Source organism: Bos indicus, chromosome 3, assembly GCF_029378745.1.
Source record: "Bos indicus isolate NIAB-ARS_2022 breed Sahiwal x Tharparkar chromosome 3, NIAB-ARS_B.indTharparkar_mat_pri_1.0, whole genome shotgun sequence".
Taxonomy (NCBI): domain Eukaryota; kingdom Metazoa; phylum Chordata; class Mammalia; order Artiodactyla; family Bovidae; genus Bos; species Bos indicus.
This window is the reverse complement of record NC_091762.1, coordinates 1,325,907-1,350,754: the sequence shown is the minus strand read 5'-3', so window position 1 is coordinate 1,350,754 and position 24,848 is coordinate 1,325,907. Positions and strand designations below refer to the sequence as shown.

Here is a 24,848-nt window from a genome sequence, read left to right as displayed (position 1 = left end):
CAATTAAACCTATTTCTGAACGTTAATGGGCTTCATACAGTCAAATTTAAAGACAAAACTGAAATCTGGGTGCTTTGTTTCTATGAACCATTCAACATAACATGCAAAGTTTAGTTTTTCTGCATTACTCCATAATACTTCAGTCAACCTGCTGCTTCCTTTCATTATAGTGTTTAGGTAACTAACAGTCAAGAGAGAAAAACAGTATTCTGGAAGGTTGATTTCAGTGTTGTTAATGACTAAAGACCTTGGACTGAGCATTCCATGAAACCAAGTGAAATATGGACCTAGTAACACATGGAGACGAGAAGAGAAATGAAAAGGAGATAATGTGACCTTCCTTTTTGAGGGAGAGGAGGTGGAAAATTGCCTTGGTTGCCATGGCAAACTGTTATCCCTTAGAGAGATGTTGGCAAACAGGCTGTATCTCCACTGTGGAATGTTTACAGTCTTGCACTGTAATTATCTCTCAATGACTGGCAGAATTAATCAGAGCCTTTATGTTAATTAGCCTTGCTGCAGTCCCCAAAACAGGTGGTGGGAAATATGCAAATCTAGGCAGAATTTTAATGCTCTGCATAACCAGTTTTAATTACCATAAAATTTTCTCTCAGTGCCCCTTTCAGGATCATATTCTCTTTCCCTCTTGGCTTCAGCATTTCCCTCTAAGCTTGTGTGTTACTTGATGGGGGAATGCTAAATTTATAGTTCTTTAAAAGATTAGTTGAAAAGTTCAGTGGGTCAAATAATCAATTTCTGAAATGGTATATAGGGAAGTTTTACACTGACCACCAAAGACATGTCAAAATGTTGAGATAGAGGGTCTGTCTAGTGTAAACATAGGTTGAAAATATGTTCTTCCCTTACTCCTTATTTCCAGAGTTAAGGATTTGTGTTTATGAAAAATTCTGTCAACTAGTGGAAGACCAAATTACTTTTTCTTCTTAAAAATTAAGAATTATTGAAAAATTTTAAAAATTGAGAAAAACTAAGCAGCTTTGCTAGTTTTGGAATAAAAAGTCTGAAAACTTAATACATAAAATTAGGAAAATACAAAGATATAAGAAAGGAAATGTGAAGTTGGAAAACTCATGATTAGATAAGTCTGTGTTGTAAATCTCAAAATATGAAATTAGTACTTTTAAAAAATCAATTATTAAATCTTTTTTTCTCCCCCTACCCCCTCAGTCTAAACCTAATGAAGAATCGGGGGATTCACAGCAGCCGAGCCAGCCTTCCCAGCAGCCTTCAGTGCAGGCAGCCATCCCCCAGACCCAGCTTATGCTGGCTGGAGGACAGATAACTGGGGTAAGTTTTCACTGAGAGATTTGTAATAAACTTCCTCTGTGTCAGCACTGCCACTGGCCAGTATCTGATTAGATCTGTTGACTGTAGCAGATACATGGCTATGCCTGGCATATGTCTTTAAAGCAGTTTTCTACATTGTAAACAGCTCTGAAAAAAGAGCTATCTCTGTCATGAGTTTTCAGTGTATTTTTTCTTACTATGGCAGATAGGCTCTGGGTAAACTTACTAACTTTTTTAAACCAGTGTTCCAACTGTTGCTTCATCTGCAGTGGAATCATGTTCCCATGGTTCAGATAGTTACAGTGATGAAATTGTATCAGCGGTTGTCAGTTTGGAGTTATAACATCACTGCAGAGTAGAAGTTAAAGAATGGATCAGTACCTATAAAAGAAAAACATTTAAAATTACTGTATAGTGTTCTAAGGGGCTTCCCAAATGGCTCAGTGGTAAAGAATCCACCTGCTGATGCAAGAGACACAGGTTTGGTCTCTGGGTCAGGAAGATCCCCTAGACTAGGAAATTGCAACTTGTTCCAGTACTCTTGCCTGCAAAATTCTGTGGACAGAGGAGCCCGGCAGGCTGCAGTCCATGGGGTCACAAAGAGTCGGGCATGACTGAGTGACCGAGCACACACACACAGTGTTCTAAAATGAAACCTCTGCTGTCGTGTCCTGGCTCTTCAGTTTACTTTGTTGGCTAATTCATCTCTCTGTGCCTCAGGTTTCCTTCAGTTAAACGGAGAGGTTAATACTTAGCTCACAGAATTGTTTTAGAGGTTAGGAGTAGTGGTGTAGGTGAAACGCACAGAACAGTGTCTGGCATGTCATAGTGTTCAATAAATGTCATCTGGGTTTTTTTGGTAGTAAAGTTTTTTTTTAATTTTATTTGGAGGCTAATTACTTTATTGTGGTGGTTTTTGCCATACAGTCATGTGAATCAGCCACGGGTGTACATGTGTTCCCCATCCTGACCCTGTCTCCCACCTCCCTCCCCATCCCATCCCTCAGGGTCATCCAGTGCACCAGCCCTGAGCACCCTGTCTCATGCATCAAACCTGAACTGGCAATCTGTTTCACGTATGATAATATACATGTTTCAATGCTGTTCTCTCAAATCATCCCACCCTTGCCCTCTCTGACAGAGTCCAAAAGTCAGTTCTTTACATCTGTGTCTCTTTTGCTGTCTCACATACAGGGTCATCATTACCATCTTTCTAAATTCCATATATATGCGTTAGTATACTGTATTGGTGTTTTTCTTTCTGACTTACTTCACTCTGTATAATAGGCTCCAGTTTCATCCACCTCATTAGAACTGATTCAAATGCATTCTTTTTAATAGCTGAGTAATACTCCATTGTGTATATGTACCACAGCTTTCTTATCCATTGGTCTGCCAGTGGACATCTAGGTTGCTTCCATGTCCTGGCTATTGTAAACAGTGCTGCGATGAACACTGGGGTACATGTGTCTCTTTCAATATTGGTAGTAAATTGACCTGTGCAAGTATATTAAGCTTTTAACTTTTCAGATGTCTTTTCTCTGAGGCCCCATTAAAAATATTTTCCAATGTTGAAAATTTGTGTATTAAATTATCTTTTGTGGGGGAGTCAAGAGGAGTGGTAAGGAAAAGTTGTTTGTTATTCAGTTCATATCACATCAACCTACAAAATATTTTATTTCCTTCATTTCAGTTAAGTATGTTTTGGTAGCAGAAGGCTCTTTTAAGAATAGTTGCAAAATTGTTTTACAAAATCCCATCAATAGAAATTAATATATGTTTACATATTGTATAAAATATTTATAAACATCTATCTTGACGGGTATTGGGATTTTGAATGATTTAATTTTGATTCTGTCTCTAATACACAAATTGTATTGGACCTTTTTTGAAAAAGGATTATGCCACTAAATGACATACTTGCTCTTCAGAATATTCCTTCTTGCTTTGATCAGAACATGTCACCAAAAAGAAGGTAGAACATACTTAACACTTTAAGTGTGTTTGAAAAAAGCTGCATTTTGAAAGCAAGTTAAAATCTTCAAATACGTTTTCTATTTTCTTGTTTGGGTTTTGTTTGAGTGCCTAGTGTTTACAAGAGTAAGAGACACTTGGGAATGCAGGTTCATGTGGCTGGAGCTTCTGTCAAACTTGGGCCTGGGGCTTCATTTGCCTCTAAAGAGAGTGGCTGTCACCACCTGTTTCACAGAAATAATATATTGGAAAGAGGATGTAAAGTTGCAGAGACCCCATGCTTTCAGTAACAGGAAAGATGGTTGGGGAGGAGGCTGTACGGAGACTGGGAAAAGAAACAAATGGACCTCATATTCTTTAATCATATCTTAGAACATAATGAAAGTGATGGAATATGGCAGGGATTCATGCTAATTAGAAGAAGCTGGGCCTTATCAGTTCTTTCCTGGTCAGATCCAGCATCCTTGTTCCTTATTCATCTCACTAATCACTTGCTGTTCTGTTGGATGTAAATATCTTTTCATTTCCTGGCAGTATTGATTCTTTTCTTTGTTGCTTACTAGTTAATTACTTTTTTGCCTGAACCTTTGGTCCTGGACAAGCTTGAATGATTAAGTCCAGAGTGAGGACCACTATTTTAATGTAAATGGTCTGCAAGTAATGGTAGCTTGATCACTGATGAACATTTTAGCCTCATACTTGCCATATGAAGTTGGGTAGCTATGGTTTAATACCACTTGAGTTACTTACTTCAAAGCAGTTGGCTTGTACTGGGGGCCCATCTCCTTTAACTCTTTCCGACTGTTTGTCCTGACTTTGTTTAGCTGACTTTGACACCAGCCCAGCAGCAGTTACTACTACAGCAGGCTCAGGCACAGGCACAGCTGCTGGCGGCTGCCGTGCAGCAGCATTCCGCCAGCCAACAGCACAGCGCTGCCGGGGCCACCATCTCCGCCTCCGCCGCCACACCCATGACGCAGATCCCCTTGTCTCAGCCCATACAGATCGCACAGGTGAGTGAGTGACTTATCGCTGGGGCAGGAAGGGAGGAATAGAATGGCAGTTTTTTGGTATTAAGTTCACTTTCTGATTGTTAGTGTGGGTGCTTAAAGGCCTGAGAAGCTCTAAATCAGCGAGGTGAGTGATGAAGACTTCTTTACTACTGAACTAGAAATAATACATTTGTTTGCTTATTTGAGTTGGTATTATAAACACATAACCAATTATTTGAATAACTGTTTATATTAGGTGGCAGCTCTCGAATAATTAGCTGCGTATTTCTGGAGCAGAGGATCACTATATTTATTTAATTAGCTAATTACACAGGCCCGCGTTCTTTCACACGCTCTGCAGTGGGTGTTGCCACCCGCGTGTAAGAGGAACTGAGAACCATCTCTCTGCTACAGAGTGATTGGCTTTGTGCGGAACTGCATTAGAGTGTTGTTTGGCTTTAATTTTTGCATTTTTGGGCAGAGTATCCAGAGATAATAAAAATTTATTTAGAGAGGCATAGACAGTTCTACCAAGGAGGAAAAGTAAATGGAAACCTTTGTCTCAAGGAGAGGAAAAAAGTAGAAGTAGTCACATCAGTGAAATGATGAAGAGTTGTTATGAGTCCAATGTAGATAATTGTTTTATACCCCCAGAGAAGACTCAGAAATGGGCTTAAATTATAGCTAGAAGTTCACTAAACATTAAAAAAAAAAGCCAATAAACTATAAGTACAGAATAGATATCAGACTAATGTTTATGACTATTATTTAATAGTTTTTATTTTGCCCATTTTTTTATTACCAAGTAAATGTTTTTCATGCCTAAGTTGTGAGACTATATTGACATTATTCTAATAAGATAATATACATGCAATGACATTAAAAATTATGAAATAATAAGCCAATATAAGCAAGTTTAATATGTTATAGATCAGATTTTTATATGGATAGCTTTTTTTTTAATTTATGCACTGTTTTCTCAGTTGAATTAGGCTGGTGCCAGATTTCATAGGTCTTTTAATTTATTGATGCAGGTTCAGACATAACACTTAATTTTTGCTCTACAAGAGGAAATTCCGTCACTTAAAAAAGCAACATATTCTTTTCTCGCTTGACTTCTAAAGCTCATGTTGGTCTCTACATGTTAAAGATACAACCATAAGCATTTAACTATTGAAAATTAGATTTTGCATTAAGTCATGACGCAATATATACTCATAGAAACAGCATGTCCTTGTCGCAGCTCCAAGTTCCTTCACACACTTCGGAACATATTCAGAGCACATCCTTGTTAGGAGTTTATAATAATGTCAGATATTGACTCTTTTTATTTGGATGACAGAACTCATCATCTGGGAAACTTAAGATTAAGCACACTTTTATTTCAGAATCTCCAATCCATGTTTTAATCCTACTTTTTTAGGATCTGCAACAACTGCAACAACTTCAACAGCAGAATCTCAACCTGCAACAGTTTGTACTGGTCCATCCAACAACCAACCTGCAACCAGCGCAGTTTATCATCTCACAGACGCCCCAGGGCCAGCAGGGTGAGCACCTCCTTAGAGCTTATTAGTGGTGCACCAAGGCTGTCCACTTGTCCACACAGATGCTAACTATTATATTTTGGCCCGGAAGCTGTCCATTAAAACAGTGTTTTTTTTTTTTAATTTAATTTAACTTTAAGCTCAATATTCATGTTGAGAAAAACTTTGTCATGCACACCTCATTATTGAAGGTCATCATTCCCTGCCTTTCATATGCTTACTCAGTAAGGAGTACTGTGAGTTAGACCAAAAGTCTCAATTAAATTCAACTGCTGCACATATATTGAATAAATTGCTTCTAATGTTTTGATAGTTTTTCATGGGAATGTGTTCAAAGAATGTGGGCTGAGGATTTGAGCATTGAAAGTATATGCTTCTAACAATCATTGGTTTTCTTTTAAAGTTTAAGAAAAAGAGGGTATCATGTTAGAAACTGTACAAATTTGGGGAGTTATAAAAAAAATCTTCAAGGCCTTTTAGTGCTAAATGTTGTTGTGTTATTTCTGTATAAAGTGCAATCATGTTTGTTGGGCTGGTTAATGGAATCAATATAGACAGTATTAGAGTATCAAGGCTTCAACCCAAGGAATATTAGTGCATTACTGCTTCCTCATTATTTGTTTTTTAGCCTTTTTTCTTAATCATTCAAAAATCTCTTGTTGTACACACACCTATTCCACTTTTAAACGAATAAGATAGCCTGCCCCTTTCATGACCTAGACAGTTCTCTGGTCTAGCATGTACTGCTGCTGCTGCTGCTGCTGCTAAGTCGCTTCAGTCGTGTCCGACTCTGTGCAACCCCATAGACGGCAGCCCACCAGGCTCCCCTGTCCCTGGGATTCTCCAGGCAAGAACACTGGAGTGGGTTGCCATTTCCTTCTCCAATGCATGAAGGTGAAAAGTAAAAGTGAAGTCGCTCAGTCCTATCCGACTCTGAGCGACCCCATGGACTGCAGCCTACCGGGCTCCTTTGTCCATGGGATTTTCCAGGCAAGAGTACTGGAGTGGGGTGCCATCATCACCTTAGCAGCTTCTAATTGCTTTTGGGTTAAGAAGTAGAGCTTTGTGGGGTTTTGTTTTTTTTTTTTTGGAGTTTCAAGTTGCTTCCATTTAAATTACTTCTTCACTTTCACCTATTCCTTCCTAAAATAAAAAAATTGATCAACCAGAGAGGTTAGGTTACACCAAAGACATATACCAGTTTTACATTTTTCCATATCTTCTTGCCCAAATTGTATTTAATAAGACTGAATTTAATACGACTGAATTGTATTTACTAAGACTGTAGGCAAATAAGACCTTAAGAGTTTTAAGACCAGTAGGACTATCAGGATATCAGTTGAAATTTTCACGTCACTTTCTTATGCCATATGTTCAAGGTAATCTTTAATGTTGGACATAACATGTTTGTGTTTTGTAGGTCTCCTGCAAGCGCAAAATCTTTTAACACAACTACCTCAGCAAAGCCAAGCCAACCTCCTACAGTCTCAGCCAAGCATCGCCCTCACCTCCCAGGTCAGTTTTCTTCCATGAGGGTTGCTTTCTTTTATCCTGTTGTCTTGAAATGCTTTGGGGCTCTGTCTAATTCAACTCCCTAATAAAAATAATTCGAGTAGTTTTAAAAAAACTCACCAAAATTTCAAAGCTAGGTTTTTCAGCTTCATAGAAAAAAATGCTGCCAAATTGATGTAGTCTTTGAAAACCTTCAGCGAGTCCCTATTTTGTTACATGTTCATAAAGAATAACTATGTTAGCACTGAATGAGTAATGCGTTCTGGCTCTTGGACCACCCTCCCCTGATATATGACAGGAGAGATTACCACTTGAGCTAGACACCTAGCACCTCAGTTAAAACCATCATTGTTCTTTGCTCTTGCTCAGAAACTGTGAAGACACTCTTATCCCTGTGTTTATTCCCCATCTCAACTTTCCTGTGTTGCTTTAGCTAATTTCTTCCAGAGTTTAACTATAGAAAAAGTACAAGTCTAGACATCTAGAGATTAAGGCTTTAGACCTAGTTCTGTTTCTTTCCTAGCTGTGACTTTGAGCATATCATTTCTCCTTTCTGCACCTCCATTTCCTTATCTGTAAAGTAGATGATTAAACTAGCTGATCCTCAGTTCCCCTTCCATCTCTGATTCTCTTTGTTCATAACTATGGAAGTTATCACTTGATACTAACAAATTACTAGATTTGACCAAATTCAACAACTGTTTATGATTAAAAAAAAAAAAACAAAACTCTTCTAAGAACAGAAAGTAACTTTCTCAACCTGCTAAAAGGCATCTACCAAAAAAAAAACATTATAAAGACTGAACAGTTATCCACTGTTACCACTTTTATTCAGCATTGTACTGAAGAGCCTAGCAATGCAGTAAGATAAGAAAAATAAAGAACATGTAGGTTACAAAGGAAGGTGCCGGGGTCCAGCCCCAGCTGATCCAAGGAGTTCAAAGCGGGGACGGCATCGGCGAGGATCAGGATACAATAGCTTCAATTAGATATTAATTAAAGATGTAAAGAGTAATAGAATGAGGATAGCGCAGTAGGAAAATTCAGTGGAGAAAAGAGGCTGAGTAGCTTGGTTTACGCAGGAGACCAGTAAAACTTCAAGACAAGAAGTTTGCAACCACTTTCGTAGGCCGCAGGCATCCTTCCGTTCTCCCGAAGGAGAGGAGACACTGAGGCCTCCCCGGTCGGATCTTAGAAGCCCAGGCATAATTAGTAAGCATGGTGGGTTCTGCACTCCAGATGGAGACTCAGCCAGAGTTTGAGAGAGCGAGCGACATGGGGAGACCAGTATTTCGAGAAACTGATCCCAATTCTTTATTTTCCATGGTCTGCTTTTATACACTGAGATGTTATGCTAAAGTCACGTGGGGTCAGCAGTCCTGACTTTTATCAAAGTCAGGTGCTTCATATAAATGTATACAGAGGTCTTAGGGGTATTACATCATCTTCTGGCCAGGGGGCCTGCTGACAATTTATGACCCTCTCCTTGTGACAGCGGTCAGTCAACCAGGACACTTATTTCTCCAGGGGTGATTATTCTTAAAACAGACGCCACCCAAATAAAGTTACATTCCTATAGGGTGAGGGTGTAGTGGGTTTTAGTTAAGGAAAAAATTTACTTAGCCTAAGGTCTAACGTGATTTATATCAAAGGTTAATACTTATTTCTTCTATATATTCATTTATGTGTGTAAGGGCAGGGGATGTGGAGACTTAGCAACAAACATTGGCTCAACAAATGAAAAACCCTTCACCAATACAGTTTCTAATCAGCCCACTATACTTATACTAATGGTTTTCTAACTCTTCTAAGGAACCTGTTTTTAGAAGGTTTAAAGCATCTCGTGCCTCTCACGGTTGGGAGGCTGTGAGCAATCACATGTGGCCGGACCAGCCTATCAGGCAGGCTAGAGAACCTTCAGAGGAGTTTGTAGGTTAAAACACTCTTGTCATGCCCAGGAATTTTTATTAACTGGAGCCCTAAGTTAACTCCTTCTCTGAAAGAGGTGGTGGGGGACAGTCCCCCGTAAACTCAGAGGTGTAGGTGAGAGCACAAAGTAGTAAAGTAGGCAGGCTCTGGTTATGGGGGTAGATGCTTGAGGATTTCCAGGGGGACTCCTGAGGCTCGATCCCGCCTTTGCGTATGTCGAGCCTCCTTCCTCATGACCTTTGCCACGGGCAGAGTGCCTCACTCTGGCCCCCAACAGGAAGGGTCTCCTTTGGCAGACAATATGATTATCTATGCAGAAAATTCAGAAGAATCTACAAAAATGTTGCTGGAATTAGTAAGTGAACTTAGCAAGTATGATACAAAATTACTTAGTAACTTAGCAAGCAAGATACAAAGTCAATAGACAAAAATCTGTATATTAATAAAAATCATTTGGAAATTGAAATTAATAAGAAAAATATTTGCAGTAATTAAGAATAAGTTTAACAAAATGTTTATAAGACCTATACATTGAAGACTACAAAATCTTGCTGAGTGAAATTGAAGACCTAAGTAAATGGAGAGATGTAATGTGTTCACGAAGACTTTGATTCGTAAAACAAGATCTCTCCAAATTGATCTATAGATTCAACACAATCCCAATTAATATCTACAGCTTTCTTTGAAGAAATATGTGTGGTGTTTCTAACACTTGTACAGAATTGAAGAGGTCATGGAATAGCCAGTTTTGAAAAGTGAGAAAGTTAAAGGATTACTCGTTGTCTAGAATTATTATACAACTATGGTAAGAAAGACAGTGTGATAATGGCATGTGAATAGAAATAGAGCAGAAGTCCGATAGACTTGCATCATCAAGAACCAACTGACTATCCATAGGCAGAAAAAAAAAGCACCTCACTCCTTATTTCACAATATTGTTGTTGCTCAGTCACATTCGACTCTTTGGGAACCCGTCGATTGCAGCGCTCCAGGCCTCACGGTCCTCACTATCTCCCAAAGTTTGCCCAGGTTCACATTCACTGAAGCAGTGATGTCATCCAACCATCTCATCCTCTGTCACCCTCTTCTCCTTCACAGTGATATACAAAGATTAATTTGAAATGGGTTGCAGACCTAAACTTCTAAAAAAAAAACTTAAGGGAAAGTCTTTGGGTCCCTGGATAAGGTAATTTCTTAAGTGGGACACAAAAAGCACTAACCATAAAAGATAAAAAGTAATAAATTTAATTTCATAAAAATTAAAAGTTTCTGTTGAAAGAATGAAAAGAAAAGCCACAGACTGGAAGAAAATATTCTTGAAACGTATAAAAATAAAAGACTTATATCCAGATTATATAAAGAACTCATACAGCACAATAAGACAACCTGTTTGTTTTTTTTAAGGGGGTGTGTGCAAAATATTTCAAGATATTTGAAGGCAAATTAAATACCAAAGAAGGCACATTAAATACCCAATAAGTATATGAAAAGATGCTCAAAATTATTAGTCATGAGGAAAATGCAAATGAAATATCACTACATACCCAGCAGAACGGGCAAAATTAAAGACTATGATAATACCAAGTGTTGGTGAGAATATAAAGCAAACCCAGCTCTTAAACGTTGCCACTGGGGTTGTGGATTGATGCAGGCCCTTTAGAGAAGAACTTGGCGGGTTTTTTTTCAAGTTAAATACAACTTATGACTCAGCAGCTATACTCTCAGAAATGAGTGCGTTTGCTCACACAAAGACCTGTATATGAATGTTCATAGAGCTTTTATAAACAGCCTAAATATCCATCAACTGCTGAATAGATAACATAAATTTTGACATATCTATATGATGGATTGCTACTCAGCCAAAGAAACAAATGTATTTACGATACATTCAACATCATGTATGAATTTCAAAAGCATTATGCCAGGTGAAAGAAGACAAACATAAAAACTGTATACTGCATGATTCAATTTACATGGCATTTTACACAGACAAAGCTATAGGGACAGAAATCAAATCAGTGGTTGCCAGGGGGTGGGGCTAGGGGTGAGGACTGACAACAAAGGGCCCAGGAAATTTTGAGGGTGATGGAAATTTTCTGCATCTTAATCGCTTATAAGAGTTTTATGACTACATATAGTTGTCAAAACCCATCCAACTGTACACTTTTAAATGGTGCATTTAATTGTGAATAAGCGGAATTATGAAAATGAGGTTGAAAAGAAAACCTATAGCAGCAGTTCCTTTCTGACCTACAAGCTTTGTAAACAGTGGCAGGGCTGACAGCTTCATCCTGACTCCTGCTCACTGAATTTTACTCTACTATTTCTAGATCTGGCCCAGTCCAGCCTGAGGTTTCTGGAGTTGGGGTAACTTATCTGTAACCACTCCACCAAAAGGTACCCAAGCTATTTTTAGTCCTTTACTATTTGAGAATGGGGCTACTTCAAGCCTGGAAATAAAGCGACTGTCTAATAGTTGAGACACATCTCTAACCATCAACCAGTCTCAGTGGGAAGTTATAACCACATAGGACTCTAACTTGGTTGGTAAAGTTTTGGGTTCCTCCAGGTGGTCAGGTTAAAATTTTCTCAGTGTCAGCACGCCAGAGAAATTAATTTTGTTGTCTTCATTGAAGAGGGATGGTAGAAAGGAGCTTACCCCAAGTGTAGGCATGCGCAATTCCTATTATGTAGTTTTCAGGGGCAGTTAGTTCAGTTGGAGAGAGCATATTACTAATGAAGTAAAATTTAGAGGAATACGACGCATTAAAATTATAAGGAAAAAAGTGCACAACCAGAGGCTCCATCTGTAATCCTGTCCTGTAATCTCTCACCTGGGCTTCTGTTCACAGGGAGGGTTGGCTGAGCAGTTAGGATGCAGTCAGGGCAGCACCTGTCACTAGTGAGTACTCAGAAGGAGGGTTCTACTCGGAGCTTGTGAGTCAGAAAAGATAGAGTATACCCTTATGTCCCAAATAAACTTTAGATGGATTTAAATAATTAAACATTTTTAAAGACATCGAAGAAGCAGGATATTTTTAGCTAGAAATAAGTCAAAGCTTTCTCAGATTTGAAGCAACAGCAGATAACTGAGGAAGAAAAAATAGTTCACCCAAATGATAATTCAACACTTACATACACTGAAAAATAAAAGGAGAAAAGCAGAGTGGGAAAATTATTTGTATTACTACAACAGACAAAGGCTTAATTTATAACATTTGATGAGATCTTTGAGAATAAGGATACCATTAATATATAAATGGGTTATGGATGTAAAGTTAATTCACATGAAAGGAAGTACAGGTAATAATTAACACATGGGAAAATTTTGGCTTTAAGTAATAAGAAATAAGAATTAAGGCATTAGCAAAGTACAGTTTATTCCTGAATTAGTAAAACATTTTTTAAAACTGCTAACACAAATCATGTGGGAACATTGTACACTGAGAACCAGCATTATGATGTATACCAAAAGCCGTGAAATTGTGTGTAGTATATACTCTTTATCCAGTTACAGAAAAATCCTTTGTGAATTTATCTCAAAGAACTAATTAGGTGGAAAAAATGACTGTATGCACAGTGTTTCATTGTGGTATCACCTATGTTAGTAAAAACAAATGAAAAATGTCTTAACGATAAAGAAATGGCTAAATAAATTATTATTATGATATAATTACCTTTCAGCCCACCTTTGACAATTAAGATGACTGAAACACCATAGTAGAAAAAATTGAAACCTAATGTTAACGGAGAAGAGCAGAGTATAAAATTTTGTTACTATAATTACAGTTAAGGTTAACAATAGATCAGTAGATGTGCAGGAGGAAGAAAACTTCTAGAGGTTATAGATAAATTTAACAGCGTAAAAATGAAGCTCTATGGAAGAAAACTTGAACAAATAGTCAGAAATGAAGCTATTAAGTTATTTAAACTATAGGTGATTTGTTTTTCGCCCTTAAAATAGTTTTTAATAATCTTATTTTTTATAATATTCTATTACAAGTAGGAGATATGATAGTGATAAGACAGGGATGGTTCCTGCTGTTTTGAAGCTTATAGTTTAAGTGACATATTTGTGATACAGGTTCTTAAAAATAAAGACTGATTTCTTAAATGACATGAGATGCGTGTATTCAGACCATTCGGAAACTCAAGGATAACGGATTTCATTTTTGTATATTCAGGTCTTTTCCACAGATGTACGTGTGTGACCTTAACTGTAATTGTAGTGTATATAGCACCACACTCTGCTTTTCTCACTGGGTGTTACGTTGTACCTGCCACAGTGTTACATGGTCTTCATAGTTCTCGAATATAGCTGTTCGTGTAAATTGTTTACTTGCAGCATTCCAGATATAAACTTAAATTTCTTAGTGTATGTGTGTTCTTATTCTTCTGTTCCTTCTCTAACAGCCAGCAACCCCAACACGCACAATAGCAGCAACCCCAATTCAGACACTTCCACAGAGCCAGGCAACACCAAAGCGGATTGATACTCCCAGCTTGGAGGAGCCCAGTGACCTTGAGGAGCTTGAGCAGTTTGCCAAGACCTTCAAACAAAGACGAATCAAACTTGGATTCACTCAGGTAGGATGAACCTACCTTTAACTAAAGCTTCCTTCCTTGGCCAGGTCCAAATATTTGCATTCCATGTCCAAAGAGACTTCTAAGGAGCAGTATATTTTTCAGGTTTGTTTGTAATTTTGGACTGTAGCTTTTTCTTAGCCATTTCCTGCATTTGTAAGTTTAGACTTTCATCATTTTTATTCATGTATAAATATATAATTTACTATTATGCTAAAATTGTAAACGTTTCTCTCAGAACACAGGCCTCTGAAATTAGAATTATACCCATAAATGGTGAGAACTTAAGAGATTATGTTGGGGAATGAAATAACTATAATATACTGAGGGCTGTGTCGTTTGAAAAACATTTGGTTCTAGCCCTTCGTGTTGTATAGAAGTAAGAATGAGAGGAATAAAGATTACTTTATTCCTTTTATAGTAGCTGAAAGGGGAAATATTTGAAAGACTTGTTTAAAATAGTTTGTGGGCGAAAGGAAGCAGTAATGGAAACTCATACACACACAAACAGTAATACCAAACTGAGGCTGATTAACTAAACAGGAATCTGTTGAAGATGAAAAATCCAAATTAATCAAAATCCAAATTAAATTTTAAAATGTCACCTAACAAAGGGTTTTTAAAGTGGAATGAATTTAATGGTTTAAACCTGTTTAAAGCTCTAGGTATATAGCTTGTTGTTCTAACCATTCCTGCTGACTTACTCTTAGATTAATGTGTCACAGATAAAGCAGGAAAATAATTAAGCTGAATGACATTTATGTAGTGATGCAAGATCATTCAGTTCAGTCGCTCAGTCATGTCCAACTCTTTGGAACCCCATAAATCGCAGCACGCAGGCCTCCCTGTCCATCACCAACTTCCACAGTCCACTCAAACCCATGTCCATTGAGTCGATGATGCCATCCAACCATTTCATCCTCTTCATCCCCTTCTCCTGCCCTCAATCTTTACCAGCATCAGGGTCTTTTCCAGTAAGTCAGCTCTTCGCATCAGGTGGCCAAAGTAATGGAGTTTCAGCTTCAATAGCAGTCCTACCAATGAACACCCAGGACTGATCTCCTTTAGGATGGACTAGTTGATCTCCTTGCAGTCCAAGGGACTCTCAAGAGTCTTCTCCAACACCACAGTTCAAAAGCATCAATTCTTCAGCGCTCAGCTTTTTTTATAGTCCAACTCTTACATCCATACATGACCACTGGAAAAACCATAGCCTTGACTAGATGGACCTTTGTTGACAAAGTAATGTCTCTGCTTTTTAATATGCTGTCTAGGTTGGTCATAACTTTCCCTCCAAGGAGTAAGCATCTTTTAATTTCATGGCTGCAGTCACCATCTGCAGTGATTTTGGAGCCCAGAAAAATAAAGTCAGCCACTGTTTCCCCATCTATTTGCCATGAAGTGATGGGACCAGATGCCATGATCTTCGTTTTCTGAATGTTGAGCTTTAAGCCAACTTTCACTCTCCTCTTCCACTTTCATCAAGAGGCTTTTTAGTTCCTCTTCACTTTCTGCCATAAGGGTGGTGTCATCTGCATATTTGAGGTTATTGATATTTCTCCCAGCAATCTTGATTCCAGCTTGTGCTTCCTCCAGTCCAGCGTTTCTCATGATGTACTCTGCATATAAGTTAAATAAGCAGGGTGACAATATACAGCCTTGACGTACTCCTTTTCCTATTTGGAGCCAGTCGGTTGTTCCATGTCCAGTTCTAACTGTTGCTTCCTGACCTGCATACAGGTTCCTCAAGAGGCAGTTCAGGTGGTCTGGTATTCCCATCTTTTTCAGAATTTCCCACAGTTTATTGTGATCCACACAGTCAAAGGCTTTAGCATAGTCAATAAAGCAGAAATAGATGTTTTTCTGGAACTCTCTTGCTTTTTCCATGATCCAGCGGATGTTGGCAGTTTGATCTCTGGTTCCTCTGCCTTTTCTAAAACCAGCTTGAACATCTGGAAGTTCATGGTTCACGTATTGCTGAAGCCCCTCTTGGAGAATTTTAAGCATTACTTTACTAGTGTGTGAGATAAGTGCAATTGTGCGGTAGTTTGAACATTCTTTGGCATTGCCTTTCTTTGGGATTGGAATGAAAACAGACCTTTTCCAGTCCTGTGGCCACTGCTGAGTTTTCCAAATTTGCTGACATATTGAGTGCAGCACTATCACAGCATCATCTTTTAGGATTTGAAATAGCTCTGGAATTTCAACTGGAATTCCATCACCTCCACTAGCTTTGTTTGTAGTGATGCTTCTCAGGCCCACTTGACTTCACATTCCAGGATGTCTGGTCTAGGTGAGTGGTCACACCATCATGATTATATGGGCTGTGAAGATCTTTTTTGTACAGTTCTTCTGTGTATTCTTTCCACCTCTTCTTAATATCTTCTGCTTCTGTTAGGGCCATACCATTTCTGTCCTTTATTGAGCCCATCTTTACATGAAATGTTCCCTTGGTATCTCTAATTTTCTTGAAGAGATCCCTAGTCTCTCCCATTCTATTGTTTTCCTCTATTTCTTTGCACTGATCACTGAGGAAGGCTTTCTTGTCTCTCCTTACTGTTCTTTGGAACTCTGCATTCAGATGCTTATATCTTTCCTTTTCTCCTTTGCTTTTTGCTTCCCTTTTCACAGCTATTTGTAAGGCCTCCTCAGACAGCCATTTTGCTTTTTTGCATTTCTTTTCCATGGGGATGGTCTTGATCCCTGTCTCCTGTACAATGTCACAAACCTCTGTCCATAGTTCTTCAGGCACTCTGTCTATCAGATCGAATCCTTTAAATCTATTTCTCACTTCCAGTGTATAGTCATAAGGGATTTGATTTAGGTCATACCTGAATGGTCTAGTAGTTTTCTCTACTTTCTTCAATTTAAATCTGAATTTGGCACTGTGGAGTTCATGATCTGAGCTACAGTCAGCTCCTGGTTTTGTTTTTGCTGACTGTATAGAGCTTCTTCATCTTTGGCTGCAAAGAATATAATCAGTCTGATTTTGGTGTTGACCATCTGATGATTCCACGTGTAGAGTCTTCTCTTGTGTTGTTGGAATGCAAAAGTAGGACGTCAAGAAACACCTGTAGTAACAGGCAAATTTGCCCTTGGAATACAGAACAGCAAAGGCTAATAGAGTTCAGCCAAGAGAACGCATTGGCCATAGCAAGATCATTAGGTGAAATAAAATTACTGAAGTATAGATTAGATTGGGTATTTCAATAGAATCAGGAAAAGCCTGATGGCTTTTTCCCCAGAGAATATAATTACTGTTTGAAATTTAAGCCAGCACTAAAATATTATCCAAATTATTTTATGTTGAAAGTGTTGTAACATACCCCTACTCTAGTAGATAAAAAATCAAGGATGACATCCCTGTTTTGTTCCTTATATTTCTTTGGTAATTTATTTTTGCTCAAAGAAACATTATATATTGAGAACAAAATGTTTTTTAATACATATAATAATTTTAGAAAAAATGCATATTTGTGAAGAGTCTCAGTTATGAAGAAACAAATTGTAATTCATAAAGATTTTAGTACTTTTGAACTATCTCAACCATCTGGCTTTTAAAAAGAAAGATAATATAGAACTAGATTGGTAGAAATAAATTAATAAGCTTAAATAAGTATAAGGTTGGCATGTTTAGCAGTGCTTCAGCTCTTAAGCTATTAGCATAGCATACTCTTTGTTTCCTAGGAGATTGTTGCCCAAGTGATATGGCAAGGCTATTAAGACTTTTAAAAACCTTTCTTTAATTTTTATACCAAATAGTGGTTTGCCTTTCTGTGGCATTTGACCCAACACACTGGCAGGGTTGTTTCTCTCTCTTTTTGTCTTTCTCTCTCTCTCTTGCTTTTTTTTTTTTTTTTTTTTTTTTTACTATTTATGTATTTAGCTGTGTGGGGTCTTAATTGTGGCACACAGACCTTTGTCACCTCATGCAGGACCTTTCACAGAGGCCTGTGGGCTCTCATTGTGGTGCATGGGCTTCGTTACTCTGCAGTATATGGGACCTCATTGCCCAGTCAGGGGTCATACCCACATCCCTTGTATTGCAAGGTGGATTCTTAACCACCGCACTAGCAGCAAAGTCCCTCTCTCTTTTTTTGATAAAGGAGCTTCCCTGTGATCTGGTGTTCTGCTTATAGTTTTATCCTATTATTTGACACACCGCTTCCTTATTTTTCAAAATGACTTTGACTTATCAGTGGCAACATTTCACAGACCTTGACTGTGTGGATTAAGGCACACATTACTGATGCGGGATGGGAAGATCAACACGTTTTATGTCAGATACCTCAATTGTAGTTTTTTTTAACATTGCTTTGTATGCAGTTTATACACATTCACTCAGAGGGTAAGTTAGACATTCAAGTTATTAGTTGAAACAAACAAATTCCTGTTCTCTGAGTAAATATACACGTTATTAGGTGTTTTAAACAGTATTTTCTAACTACATAATTTGTTATTAAAGGATTGCTGTAGATGTTATTACATAATTATAAGGCATGCCATATTCTAACACCATCCCTCACATGTGATACATTCATTATTTCCTAATCTCAATCTTCATTCCTCTTTTTCTCTGCTTTAAAAAAAAAAAAAATCAAAGTGATATTATTTAGTTCAGATTATGTATGAGTTAACTGTTCAAACATTTACTCTGAGGGAGAACCCAAGGTGGTTGTGTATTACAAAAGCACTAAACCAAGCTTATATCAAATTAGTGAAAATTAGTATATTAACTGAGGCATCTGTTGCTTTTTAGAAAATGAAATTATTTAAGTGTGATGGTCTGCTTCTGTTCTACTTCTGTAAGAGAGTACATTCGGAGCTGTCAGGAAAACCTTTTATGAGTTTGTGCCTGTGCTGTCCAGTAGGATAATCACTGTCCACATGTGCCTGTTGAGTACTCGGAAGGTGGCAGTGGTGCTAAGGAACTAAAGTTTTAATTTATCTGCTTTGAATTAATTTAAATTACACATGCAGCTGGTAGCTATTCTATGGGAAAGATTAGAATATAGATCAGTTGGAGTTCAGTTCAGTTCAGTCGCTCAGTCGTGTCCGACTCTTTGCGACCCCATGAATCGCAGCACGCCAGGCCTCCCTGTCCATCACCAGCTCCCAGAGTTCACTCAAACTCATGTCCATCGAGTCGGTGATGCCATCCAGCAGTCTCATCCTCTGTCATCCCCTCTCCTCCTGTCCCCAGTTCAAGTATTCTCAAAGTCTCATTTTATCTTTATCTAACATTTCTCCTCTATTAAACTTTTTGATACAATTTGCTCACCAGTGAGAAAATGGAGTTTAAAAAGAAATATTCTTTCTTTTCACTGACTAACCCCTTATGTAAGTGTTAATAGACAATGTTCTATCCAAAAGGTGGTTTATAGGGGAGATGAATCAAAGGAGTGAGATGTTCCTAATTCAGAACGAGTGTTGCCAAGATATTTGGGAGGTGACTGTCTTAGTAGAATTAGCTGTGTAGTATTTTGGACCAGAAATATTGCCTTTCTGTCTTGTCACTAAACTATTTAAAATGAGAGTGTGAATTATTTCTACTATATAACTGGTGGCTCAGACAGTAAAGAATCCACCTGTGATGCAGGAGACCCAAGTTCGATCCCTGGGTCAGAAAGATCCCATGAGAAGGGAATGCTACCCACTCCAGTATTCTTGCCTGGAGAATCCAAAGGACAGAGGCTACAGTCCATGGGATCACAAAGAGTCAGACACAATTGAGCGACTGACACTTTGTATTACCTATATATATACAATAAGAGAGGTTTCAGCTGGAGGAAAAGCCCTCCATACATTTCAAAGGCTTATAGAGAAAGATATTTTTTGCAGTATATTCAGGGGATCATTGTTCTATTGCTCTAAGGCTACCAAGTTTCCAGTGCCCATAAAGGTTTTGACTAAATGGGTCAAAACTCTCTACTGTGAATTTCTATAATGGTTACAGAAGTAGTCTTTTTAGAATACCTGGTTTTTATAACAAACTTTGAAATCCAAACTAAGAGTGCAAAGGAGATTTTTTTTTTTCACAGCTTCCAGAAATAACTTTACAGGAAAAAAATTAAAGAACGAAGCATAATTTCTAAGATTTAAAGTGATTTATGTGAAGTTGGATTAGTTCAGAAATATCTAAGGTTATCAAGACAGTTACATCTATTAACCCTGTAGGTGATACGGGTTAACTGATTTTTAAAGATTACTTAGATCACTTTGGTTGCATCACTTACTTGGTAGAATATCAGCACAACCTTTTGAGAGTTAGCAGAAATACTTGATATTTCAATAATTAAGAAGAGATTCAATATGGAGAGAATATGGGACAGTTTTGAATGTTGTCACCATTGAGGCCTAATTAACAAGAACCTTCACTGGAATACTGTGCTCAGCTTAGGGATGGATGTTGTTGTGGAACCCAGTAAATGGAATGATTGTTGATTCTTTGTCTAGAACAGTTACTGGAGCAGCACCCTCGAGTGAAGACCATAAACATTGCATGAATCTTCTCTCTCTCTCCTTTCCTATTCTGTATTATTGTACAGGGCGATGTTGGGCTTGCTATGGGTAAACTGTATGGAAATGACTTCAGCCAAACTACCATCTCTCGTTTTGAAGCCTTGAACCTCAGCTTTAAGAACATGTGCAAATTAAAGCCACTTTTGGAGAAGTGGCTAAATGATGCAGGTGGGTAAATATATAAAAAATATATATATTTCCTTGTTGATCATTGAAATTTTATAGGAGGGATTGTTGTATAAATGGGGATTATATTTCTTATTACATTATTGATACTACAGAATCTTGAAGCTCACTAATCTTGAGAGGATCAACGTAAATTATGACTACATAAATTAGAGAGCTAATTCATTTAAATAGTCTAGTAATTACAAGGTACATAATCAGCAATAGTTTTTAGCTTTGGAACATTTCTTATATTTGAGCCCAGAATGAGAGACAGTTGAAGGAAGTTGAAGAGGATAAGAAGGCCTATGTATTTAAATAAACTTGAAAAACAAGTTTATTGGTTCTTCCTCCATGGATTATTATAAATTTGTTCCTGATAGTATTTCTGCTTTGTTATTAAAAGTGATCACGGAGGGAGGAGGGTTCGGGATGGGGAACACATGTATACCTGTGGCGGATTCATTTTGATATTTGGCAAAACTAATACAATTATGTAAAGTTTAAAAATAAAATAAAAGTAGAAAAAAAAAAAAGTGATCACACATTGGTATGTATATACAATATACATATACATATACATATACATATACATATACATATACATATATACATATATATGTACATATACATATACATATACAATGGACTATTACTCAACCATAAAAAAGAATGAAATATTACCATTTACAACAACATGGATGGACCTAGAGAATATTATATTTAGTAAATAAGCCAAACAAAGACAACTACTGTATGATACCACTTATATGTGGAATCCAAAAAATAATACAAATGAATCTGTATTCATTTAGAAACAGAAACACAGACATAGAAAAAAAAAAAAAAAACTTATAGTTACCAAAAATGGGAGAGGGAGGGAGGGACGTATTAGGAGTATGAGTTTAATAAATACAAAAAATACAAATTACTACTATACATAGATAAGCAACAAAGACCTGCTGTATCATACAGAGAATTATATTCAACATCTTGTAATACTCTGTAGTGAAATACAATCTGAAAAAATGTATTTATAACTGAATCACTTTGCTATATCCCTGAAACCAACAAAATATTGTAAATCCATTATACTTTGATTTTTTTTAAATGACCACCTTTTTATACATTAAAAAAATTGAGCTATTAATTTTAACTTACATGCTTTGTGCTGCGGTTTCCCTTTGGAGGTTTTGACTTTTGAGTCACAGAATCATAAACTGTGAGAGCTGTAAGGAATCATAGAGATCCCCTAAACTGTGGTTCTCACTGTAGATGTGAACAAAATTCAGGTCTTTCGCAAAGACAAACCTGTAACTCCCAGCTTTGAACAGTCTGATTTCGTTGTTCTACATATGGCCTCAGCATCTGTAATCTTACTGAGTCCCACAGGTGAGAGAACCTGTGGTCTGTTCCCTTCGTAGAACACAGAGTGGAAAGAAACTCAGAGATGTCTCTGACATGCTCAGGGTCATTAAACTATTAAATGACCGAATCTTGTTTAAACTTTAATTAGTTTAAAAGTGTTTCATTGTTTGGTTTGAGGGGAAGGAGAGGAATACCAGTGAAATAAAATGAGAGGTCATTTGCAAGATAAACATTTAACAGTCAATAATTTCCATGTTTTCTTCCTTTCATCCTTAGAGTTAATAAATAAAAGAGCAAGCAAAACCAAAACAGGAGAACAGAACTCTCATAAAAGCAGAAGAGGTAGAGCTTAGAGTAAAGAGAGGAGTAGTAGACTGCCTTGTCAGAAACAAAGACTAGCAGTGACAATATAATGAACCATCCTGGGACAGAGAATGCCAGTAAGAGCAGTGGAAAGATCCATGGTAGTGAACATATTTTAATATAAGTTATAATAACCTTTCATACTTGCTTTTAGCCTAAAGTATTTTGGTTGATTGTTATTGTTAATATGTATATTATGTGCATGAATCATACCCAGCTAATTTGATTTATGTGTTTTCTTCTTTCTTACAGAGAACCTCTCATCTGATTCAGCTCTCTCCAGCCCAAGTGCCCTGAATTCTCCAGGGATGGGGATTGAGGGCTTGAACCGTAGGAGGAAGAAACGCACCAGCATAGAGACCAACATTCGTGTGGCCTTAGAGAAGAGTTTCTTGGAGGTTGGTGAGGTTTTAACTTTTCATATACATGGGATTGTCTGTGTAATACTAACGTTATGTACAGGGGAAACACAAGTAGTTTGGTTTGGCTAAATTCTAGTGTTTGGAACCAGAACTCTTGGCTTCCTCACATTGTCCAAATGAGATTATGTGTATGAAGCACTGGAAAAATTCTTAAATTCCCACTAATAAATAAGGCATTCGTTTCATTCATGATTAATTTTCCTTAAAAAAAAAAAAATATATATATATAAGAATAACATTCTAAGTTAATATGACTACATTTAATAAATGCTTATTAGAATATAGAAGTTTTTTGTTAGAAGTGGAGTAATATGGCCCTGTATAGCCCAACTTCATTCTCTTGTTTCTCCTCCCGTTTGCTTATTCATTTAATGACATGGTTATGCCTGTAGTTCAGAAAGTTTTTCCAACAGATGATTTTATTATTTTCCCCTTCAGAATCAAAAGCCTACCTCGGAAGAAATCACCATGATTGCTGATCAACTTAACATGGAAAAGGAGGTAATACGTGTTTGGTTTTGTAACCGCCGCCAGAAGGAAAAAAGAATCAACCCCCCCAGCAGTGGTGGGACCAGCAGCTCGCCTATCAAAGCAGTTTTCCCCAGCCCAGCCTCACTGGTAAGGATGGGATGCAAGGGTACGTGCTCGAGGGCTAATGTTTACATTATGAGTGACCTATCAAATGAATTTATATCATTATAGGAATCTATTATATATATTCATGTTGAATAAAGGTATATACATTTATATTTTAAATGTTACCGAAGTAATGAAATCTCTTGTTGTTAACCCAAGAACTTAACTGATCTTTTTTTTTCAACAGTTTTAATCCTTTCCTATTTCATTGCAGTTTCATTATTCTCTTCTCTGCTATGGTTTCTTAGGTTACTCTATAACTGGGAGTCAGTTTGCAGCTAATATCAGTTATCTAAAAAATCTTTAGTTGCTCTTTATTCATTTTGGGTTCTAAGGCTCAATTTATTAAACTTTTACTTAGATGATTAAGTGATACAATACAATACAATAAATTCCCAGATAACCTTTAGCTCTGAGTTCGTATTGATGTGGCCCTTTTATTTATAACCTTATTGAGTAACCACTGCCGTTAACATTAAAATAGTATTCCTAGACTGAAGGGACATATAGTTGTCATGTGACTCACTTGATCTTTAGAACAATTGTGAATGTGATGCCATGTTTCCAACCAGGATTCCAAAGATGGGAATATTGTTGAGTTTGCATTTCTGATATTTTCTTGTTAATTTATATCTAATTTAATATTACTCCATGCCAAGGAGACTTTTCAAACTAAAGTAATCATTAATAGCACTTCCTAGTTTAAGTGAAAGCTTTGATTGTTAACTGGTAAGACTTTAATCATAAAGTTCATGAGATAGTAGTTATGAAAAAGATAGTATTAGGTAATTTTGTTTTATGTACATGACTTTTGTGTTTTCAATTTATTGGTACTAGAAGGAGGAAGGGAGGAAGGATAGAAGGAAGGCAATATTTGCTACTTTAGTGTATCAATATGTAATTTCAAAAAAAGAAACTGTCCATTTTAAGAAATTTGTTTTATATTCTTTCCGTAATGAGATTTCATTAAAAACAAAATCAAGACAGTCTTGCCCCCACATAGCTGAAAATAGAAGTAATGTACAAGAACTCCAAATTCTATGATCCCCTTGAATAGTTTTCTTGTTTAGATCACTTATAATGGTGTAGTATTTTTTAATGCTTTAGAGTATATCTTATTCAACATAATTGAAATATGGGAGTTTTTAAGTTAATTTCTCATTAAAACTTGGACAAAGCCATTTGTAATATTAGTGAAAAACCATCTAGTAAAAGCAGCCTTTCAACATAAGCCAGCTTTCTCAATTCCAAGGTCAGAGAGTAATTAATAAAATCATTTCATTTTGGACAGTTTAATTTCATTCTGTTGTATCTGGAATTTTTAAAATGTTTGTAGGAAAAATAAATCTACAGTATGGACTTAAAATTTTTAAATTTTGGTTTTTAAATGCTTTTGCATGTTTTCACTTCCGGCCTCTAGGTGGCAACCACACCAAGCCTTGTGACAAGCAGTGCAGCAACTACCCTCACGGTCAATCCAGTCCTTCCTTTAACCAGCGCTGCGGTAACTAATCTCTCTGTTACAG

At 37.1% G+C, this 24,848-nt stretch overlaps 1 protein-coding gene across 10 annotated transcripts in view; it reads left to right on the top strand.

Annotated features, from left to right (window-relative positions):
* The window catches only part of POU2F1 (POU class 2 homeobox 1), a 213,091-nt gene that overhangs the window by 153,028 nt on the left and 35,215 nt on the right, over positions 1-24,848 (top strand). For all 10 annotated transcript variants that reach the window (XR_011564792.1, XM_070782364.1, XM_070782363.1 and 7 more), the window contains 9 exons: positions 1,189-1,308; positions 4,107-4,295; positions 5,698-5,824; positions 7,242-7,336; positions 13,676-13,849; positions 20,395-20,536; positions 22,517-22,662; positions 23,125-23,304; positions 24,743-24,848. Coding sequence is in view for 9 of the 10 variants with exons in the window: in XM_070782364.1 (XP_070638465.1) it covers positions 1,189-1,308; positions 4,107-4,295; positions 5,698-5,824; positions 7,242-7,336; positions 13,676-13,849; positions 20,395-20,536; positions 22,517-22,662; positions 23,125-23,304; positions 24,743-24,848 (1,279 nt within the window). In the remaining variant the exon portion in view is untranslated. The remainder of the gene's footprint in view (positions 1-1,188; positions 1,309-4,106; positions 4,296-5,697; positions 5,825-7,241; positions 7,337-13,675; positions 13,850-20,394; positions 20,537-22,516; positions 22,663-23,124; positions 23,305-24,742) is intronic.